Source organism: Lygodium microphyllum, chromosome 1 (assembly GCF_053477565.2).
Source record: "Lygodium microphyllum isolate KBCC chromosome 1, Lygodium_microphyllum_v1.1.10, whole genome shotgun sequence".
In the NCBI taxonomy this organism is placed as follows: domain Eukaryota; kingdom Viridiplantae; phylum Streptophyta; class Polypodiopsida; order Schizaeales; family Lygodiaceae; genus Lygodium; species Lygodium microphyllum.
The window spans coordinates 59,598,758-59,607,195 of NC_141135.1; the positions used below are offsets into that span (position 1 = coordinate 59,598,758).

The window sequence follows — 8,438 nt, forward strand, 5'->3', positions numbered from 1 at the left end:
GGTTCAGACCTGTTCTGAAACCTATTTTCAGCTCATATTATTCCCTGCACTGTCCTGCATCATCAAGGCCAAGTGCCCCTTGATTCTGACATCAATTGGGCTCTGAAATAACCTCTGAACAGTCCAGAATCAGTACTGGTTTAGTGCTGTTCAAGACACCTGCTTGGTGAGGTTAACACCCTCACCTGTCCCTGCTGGGAACTGCAAACAACTGCTCCTGTTCCTGGACAAAGGAGGCTCTTGCCTCATGCAAAAACAGCATATTCCACACAGCTGTACGTGAATCAGAAGAAAGGCCCTTGATTCTGCAGCATAACCATACTGTCACGGAGAGAGAAAAAGAGAGTAGGAAGCAAGCCCAGCCCTCTGTGCACCATAGACAAGGTAGACCAACTCTCAAGAGCTCTCCATCTGCAGCTGTCCATCTCAAATGAGCCCCTTTCTGCCCCTCATGCATTGAAACTCGTTTTTGTGCTGCTCTCTCTCTCTCTTTTGGGAATTTATCCCCAAATTGTGACACATGGCATACATGTAGCAATTTCCCTGTTTAAACCTTTCGGTCTAAAATTCTCTATGATCGGTGCAAAATTTGACCTCGGCACAGACCAGAGAATTAATCCTCGTGCAAAAATGAAGATAATGACGCGAACAGATTCTGAGGTCCAAAAATAGTAACTCCCTAAATTTTAGGAGTTGCTTCCATTGCATCCCCACTAGTCTTCTGACCATCTTTGCAGACTATAGCTACATCCAAATTTGTAATGTAGCTCAACTGAAAATGAATTTCCACTGATGACCCCACATGGACTAATCTGTCCATCTTCACTTTGAACTAGTCTCTTCCAGGCTAGTTCTTCAACACACTTGTCCATATTCACTTTCACAAGTCTCTTCTAGGCTTGTCAATCTACAGTGCCATCAATCTCTTCTAGACTTGTACTGGACCTTAACTGTCCAGTCTTGACTCACTAGACATTCCTGTCTAGTTCACATACTGGCCATGTAACTCAGGTGTTTAGATTTCAAGAGGGATCCTTCCAAAAAGAAAAACCAAATAAAATATGTAATAAAGAAATCAACAAAAAGGTACTAGTTGTCACAGTCTTGTGACATACCTCCCTCTCGAAATTGCAAACGTCCTCGTTTGCATGAATGTCATACATGCTTCCAGCTAACCCAGTGAACTTACACTTGGCAGCACAGGTACAACACATACATGCTATCAGTCAACATTGTATACTGAACACACTGTTAACACATGTATGTTCTAACTGTGAAACATGGTAGACTATCATCATGTGACTCCACATCATTGTTTCCAGATATAGTGGCCAGTACACCACAATGATATCCCCATAGTGGCAGATTCTCATTTGATGACTCCACATCACCCTGACTAGAGATCTAGTGGCCGGTACATCAAAATGATATCCCCACTGAGTCAATTCACAGAATACATGCCCGATCGAGTAACTATTGTTACAACATGTATTCAATTCAATAGAAGTAAAAACTGTATTCTTGCAAGCAATACTCACTTCTTTAGCACTGAGAAAACCATATGAATACAATAAGTGTTAACCTGTACAAAATCTGTTTCTGTACATAATTTCTTTCTTAAGTAATTATCACGTTGACAATCTATTTCAGCTTAGAGATACAAGAGGTCAAGGTAGGTTGCAAGCGAAATGCTTCAAGGTAAAGTTCCAACACATTAGGTGACTCTGCAAGTTCACCTTCGTCCATCCACTTAGCATCTATAGCTGGATAGTTCTTGAGCTTAACCAAATACCTTCTAGCAACTTTGCCTTTCACTTTCCTTTCCTTGTGTGCCAATACCTGTTCTGGAACAAGAATTTCATCAAGTTCCTCAACTTCGGGCTGTTCCTCAGCTGGCATATCTTCTGGCACATCACCCACATAGGGTCTAAGAAGACTTACATGGAAAGCATTATGAATCTTCCAGTTGTCAGACAATTTCAGCCTATAGCTGACATCACTAATCTTCTTTGTTCCTTGAAAAGGCCCATAGTATCACATACTAAGCTTAGTGAAAAGACTTTCCTTGCCTTTCCACTTCTTTAAGCGTGCCTTTTCAAACCGCAACAGTACCCAATCACCAAGTGAAAACAACAATTCACGACGGTGATGATCAACAGCTTTCTTTTGCTTTGCCTGAGTCCTTTCAAGGGCATGCTTAACTTTGTGATACATTTCACCCATACTCTGCACATACTGATCTACCTGAAAGATCTTATCCTTTGTATGCAAAATGGGAGGAACCTTTTTACCACCTTCAACAATTTCAAAAGGGGCTTTGCCTGTTGACGAATGCACAGTATTATTGTATGCATACTCGACCAAAGGCAAATACTGCTCCCACTTTGACTTGTGCTCTAACACATAGCACTTAAGCAGGTCCAAGACAATAGAATTTGCCTCTTCTGACTGTCCATCAGTCTATGGATGAAATGACGATGAGAACTTAAGCGTAGTGCCCATGTTCTCAAATATGCCTCTCCAAAATAGACTTGTCATCCGTGGATCACGGTCACTGACAATAGACTGTGGCATACCATGATACTTGAAGACGTTGCACATAAACAAACGTGCCATCTGATCTGGTTTTATCTTCTTCCTAACAGGAATGAAATGAGCCTGTTTGCTAAACCTGCAAATAATAGTCCATATCCCATCATTTCCTGTTTGTGTCCTTGGAAGATCAAAGATAAAATCCATAGCTATGCTTTCCCATGGTTTATCCGGAATAGGCAATGGCTGTAAAAGCCCTGGTGCTTTTTACCTGTCAAACTTGACCTTCTGGCAAATCAAACACTGCCGCACAAAAGCATCCACATCTCTTCTCAAAGTAGGCCAATAAAAGAATGTCTCTACTGCTTTGACTGTTGCATCAATACCACGATGCCCTGCATACGGTGGAGAATGACTCTCTGTCATAACTTTCCGTCTCAATGGCATAGTCACACATAGTCTACCATGCATCAACATGAAACCATCCTTGAGAAGATAATGCTCATGATGTTGTCCATTGACAAGCTGATCAAAGATCCTTGCAAAATCTTCATCATCAGCATATTGTTCCTTCATATCATCAAGCTCATGATGATAAGGAATTGACACAGCTGAAATTTGTGGCTTCCTTGACAAAGCATCAGCCACAACATTCTTTTTGCCTTCCACATACACAATCTGAAAATGGAACATTGACAAAAAGTTTGCCCAACGCATATGCTTTTCTGACAGCTTAGTCTGAGTTAAGAAATAACGCAATGTCTGATGATCTGTCTGGACAATAAAATCTGCCCCAAGTAGGTGGTGTTTCCAACAAGAAAGCGCATGAATCACAACCAGCAATCCTTTCTCATAGATCTGCATAGTCTTCTCTGGCCCTCGCAAGATTCTGCTTTCATAAGCCACTACCCGGCCATCTTGCATTAGCACTGCACCAATGCTATTGCCACAGGCATCACACTAGACAACAAATGACTTCCTAAGATCTGGCAGAATGATCACTGGACTAGAAGTCATCTTTTCTTTAAGAAGATTAAAAGCTGAAATCTCTTTCTGTGTCCACTGGAAAGAGACTCCTTTCTTCTATAAAGCATGTAAAGGTGAAGCAATCTCTGCAAAATTGCGAATGAACCTCCTGTAGTAAGAACACAAACCCAAGAAGCTTCTAACATCATGGACAGTCTTCAAATCTGGCCATGTTCTAATTGCTTCAACCTTAGTAGGATCCATTCGGACACCATCCTTTGACACTATGTGCCCCAGGAACTGGATTTCTTCCAAGAAGAACTCGCTCTTCTTGCCATTGATAAGCAACCTATTACTGCAAAGCTCATCAAAGACTGCTTTCAAGTGTTCTCTACGCTCCTATTCATTCTTTGAAAAGACAATCATGTCATCAAAGAACAACAAACTGCCTGTATGGACGAAAAATCCTGTCCATCATTCGATTAAACGTAGCAGGAGCATTAGTAAGTCCAAATGGCATTACCAAGAACTCATAGAGACCAAACGTGGTCCTAAATGTAGTTTTATGCACATCCTCTTGCTTAATCCTGATCTGATGGTATCCACTCTTCAAATCTATCCTGCTGAAAATTGATACTCGTTCCAAATGGTCAAGGATGTCGTCAATTCTTGGAATGGGGAACCTGTTCTTGATGGTACTCTTGTTCAACGCTCGATAAACTATGCACATGCGCCAAGAGCCATCCTTCTTCTGCACTAAGAGCACTGGTGAGCAAAAGGGAGATGAACTTGGTTGAATCAGCCCTTTTTCCAACAGCTCATTCACATGGCTCAATATCTCTTTCTGTTGGGCTGCACTAACCCTATACAGAGGTCTATTTGGTGGGCTACTGCCTGGCACCAAATCTATCGCATGATCCTCAGACCTCTCTGGTGGCAACTGAGATGGTAATGAGTCGGAAAAACAATCACTGAACTGAGAAGAAAAAGCAGACCTGTCTCTATCTAACATAGATAAATTTGACTCATCATTATCCTTGACATCACGTGCAAAAATCAAGTACGCAGAAAGATGATTCTTTATTACAGATGTAATGGCAGAAGCCGATACAACAAGTACAGACTCTCCTTTAAGCTTCACATCAAGCACATAAGTCTTTCCCCTATGTTCCAAAGTCAGTGTCTTGTTAAAGGCATCCAACACACCATGCTTTATGAACATCCATGGCATTCCCAACAAGACATCACAGCCTTCAAGTGGCATGATATAAAATTCTTCTGCATCAACATAAGACTATACATGAAGACGCAGCTTTTCAAGAATGGGTATCACAGACTCTAAGTGGCCAGGACATGCCAACCCTGCCTCTACTGTGTAGCCCATCTCATGTGCTCTGATGCCCAAAGTAGAAGCCAACTCTGGTGAGATAAAGTTTGCCTTAGCTCCAAGATCAAAGAAAATAAGTACATGTTGATCCCTAACTTTACCCCAAGCTCTGCAAAGCTCATTAGCATCCGAGTGTGGCTTGTCTCCCAACATATCTGGCACTAAACCTGCTGAAGGTTTGGGCTTTTTTCCTTTCCTGTCCTCTTTATCATCATCAGCTGGTCTCTTATTCTTGTCCGGACAATTAGACGCAATATGACCAGTCAGCTCACAGATAAAGCACTTCCTCTCAGCCATTAAAGCCTTTCTCTCTTCAAGAGACTTGCGCACAAAAGGTTTCTTCTGGTCCTTTGACTGCTGTCCAAAGGACTTGGCTGATTTCTTCTTGAACTGCAAAGGTTTACCTATGCTTTGAGAATTCTGATAAACCTGTTTACCAAATGGCTTCTTTGCTGAAAATTTTTCAGATTTGTCATGTTTAATGCTGCCCCCAAAACCACTTGACTGTCCCAACAATAATGCATTTCCTGTGGTAGCATTCTCAATTAACTGACTCAAAGTGGTGATCTTTGTCTTTGTACAATAATTCCGGAGTTCCTTGGGCAGCCCGCAGCAATATTTCTCTATCTGCTCGGTCAATGGCACAACCCTGTAAGAAGTGACTGGAAGTAAAGCCTTCCAAAACTTCTTGTTATAATCTTCTAGATCCTTGCATTTAGATGCATCCAAATTGTGCCAAGCTGACATAACATCGATCTCAAATTCATTGGTCAACCAAGCAAAAGCAAATATTTGCTTAAAGTAAGTCCAAGTGGCAGGAGCCTGTCCTTGCATCAACAGTGTACTCCACCACTGACTAGCATTGTCCTTAAGAAAAGTGGCAGCTTTCCGGACCTTAGAAGGCTCTGGAAAGTTCCCTCCTGCAAATGCGGCATCAAACTGCTATAAGAAAGAAAGAGCCTTAGTCCTACCTTCAAATCCTCGAAAGATGTCAAACTGTACGGCTGCACCACCTTCCTTGTATGGCTTTGGCTTCTCATGAGCCATCAAAGGGTCCATAGGATATGCCTGCAACATAGGAACACTAACAGGTGGCATGGAAGTTGCCGGACCACTGACTACAGGGCTTGTAGACACAATACTTGCTTGCTGATTTTGATAACCAGCCATACCAAAAGTGCCTTGGGGCATGCCAAAACAGCCTTGAACTCCCTGAAATCCAGGCTGCATGCCTATATTGCCATACATGGGGTTTGGCATAAAGCCGTATGTACCCCCAAACACTGTTCCTGGTACATAAATCTAGTTTCCAGGCGCATAACCAGCCATACTCTGAAATACAGATCCACCTCCAAAGTACCCAGGATGTACAGAGGTCGGTGGGAAAACCTGTGGTACAGCCTGAAAACTGTTTCCCTGTCCATTTAAACCAACATTTGGCTGCTGTAAAGTGGCGAGCTGAACTGGCAATGCCTGTGTTCCTTTACTCCCAACACACTCTTTATGTACCAAAATTTACTTCGATACGGATTGGCAACCTCTCGTCCAGCTCCTAAACCTCTGGCTGAATTTCAACAAATACATCGTCAAGCACATCACCATGAAAAGACCTCAACAAGCTCACATGATCATGTCCTCACATACTATGTATTACAAGGTTTTATGACCTACGAACCATGATTGTGGCACTAGTCTCTATCACTTATGATCAAGTCTAATGCGCCATGATACTTAAACACATGCTACAAAAATAAGCATGCTATATGATCAACTTTTATCTTCTTCCTCACCGAAGTGAAATGAACCTACTTACTAAGCCTACAAATAATGGTCCCTATTCCATCATTCCCCATAGGTATCCTAGGAAGCTCAAAGATAAAGTCCACAACAATGCTCTGCCAAGGCCTATCTAAAATAGGCAAGGTCTGCAATAAGCCCGACATCTTTTGCTTATCATACTTCACTTTTTGACATATGATTCATATCCAAACCAATAGCTCAACATCATGTCTCAAAGAAGGCCAATGTATCCATGGTTACATCTCAAATGGTGAGAGTCCAATAGCCGGAAGTACCATTGCTTACAGTCCAACCCAAGGAGCATGGGGCATGTGATATCATTTGCAAATCAGCAAAGGCCTGTCTCTCATGATCAAATGTGTATCAAAATTATACTTCCATGTCAGCATATGAAACAAGCCAGCGGCCTTGTCACGTTTCTTCTACATTCAGGGCTTGCACCAAGCAAATGGTAGCACAAATTGAGTTGATGTTCCTGATACGCCCAAAGAAGGACAGGTGAACTGTAGGACGAGCGGAATGAGGACACTTTCCTCCTCCCTCCTTCAAGCAAAACAAATGATGTCAGTCAAACAGCTAGTGCAAAAACAAAGCACACATTTTACTGCAATCATGAAGAAGTACAGAACGTCAATGCAAGGAATACCTGTTGGCATGAAGAGTGGCTAAAGTTAGCTGCAATCTTGCCACTGCAATCGCCGAGGACAAGCTGTTGCCGGTGAAGAAAGAAAGGCCTTGTTGGAGGACTCTCACAGCTTCAGCATACGAAGCCTCTGAAATATGGAACGTGCATCTTTCTGAAAGAACGATCAAACCTTGGGAAACAAAACAAGCTCAGTCAGCAAGAACCTTACCATCTTCTTTCAGGGACTTGGAGTACTTGATCATCTCCATGGCGGTTGCTTCCTCCTTACCAACGGAAGAGGAGCAGAAGCCACATGGAGGAAGCTTGTGAGGGGAAGCAGAAGTTTGAGACACAGAAGGAAGACTGCTGCGCAGCCTGCGTAAAAATTCCCGAGACGCCGTTTTTGCAGCGAAAGCCATGCTTCTTCTGTTCTGATTGTGGTCTCTCCCTTGCTCGTAGTCTCTCTCTCAGTTTGTGTCTTTCAACAATACTTCCGTTCCATGCAACTCAGCACTTTCAATCCCAAAAAGTAATGCTGCAAGCATACCACCTGGCAGGCTGGCAGACATAGAACAGTTGCAAGCATACCACCTGGTGTTCACCGAATATATATTTTCTATAGGAGATTGAAAACCTTTTAACTTAAATTTTTGGAGGGATTTTCGAAGCAAAATTCATGTACTTGTCATTTTTATAATTTTAAGTTTTAATAAGAAGTTCAAGATTCTAAAATTTTCTCTTTAAATTTTAAAAACTTTTTGAATTTTTATAATTTATTTTAGATTCAACCTATGCTTTTCGTGAACGTTGTATTGAACACTAAGGAGTATACAACATGTGAATCCACTACTCAATGTCAAACTTCCCATGGCTTTGAGACTTGAAGGGTCTCCATGCAAAGGCAAAGTTTGTATGTTAACCATCAAGGTGAAAACTATGTGGAGGATGTGACTATGTGGTGATGTTCAATAATGTTAAGGTTAAGGAGATTGTGTAAGTTAAGCAATCTCATATTTGAAAGGTTGAGCTAGAGTGACAGCACAAGCAGAAGTAAGAAAGAGCTATAGCAAGAGAGAGCAAAACGGTATGTGGGAACTCCAACAATCACATGACCTACCTTCCCTTATT

General features: G+C 42.0%; 1 protein-coding gene across 9 annotated transcripts in view; it reads right to left on the minus strand.

Annotated features, from left to right (window-relative positions):
- NDP1 (Tetratricopeptide repeat (TPR)-like superfamily protein) overlaps window positions 1-7,868 on the minus strand; it is a 163,216-nt gene extending 155,348 nt beyond the window's left edge. For 4 of the 9 annotated variants that reach the window (XR_015690770.1, XR_015690771.1, XR_015690775.1 and 1 more), the window contains exons 1-2: window positions 7,540-7,865; window positions 7,332-7,458 (exon numbers count right to left, since the gene is read on the minus strand). Coding sequence is in view for 6 of the 9 variants with exons in the window: in XM_087677224.1 (XP_087533350.1) it covers window positions 7,332-7,458; window positions 7,540-7,729 (317 nt within the window). In the remaining 3 variants the exon portion in view is untranslated. Of the gene's footprint in view, window positions 1-6,960; window positions 7,117-7,331; window positions 7,459-7,539 lie in introns of those variants that run through there. The other 5 variants (XM_087677244.1, XM_087677256.1, XM_087677236.1 and 2 more) reach the window with 4 other exon arrangements.
- Between the last annotated feature and the right edge of the window lie 570 nt (window positions 7,869-8,438).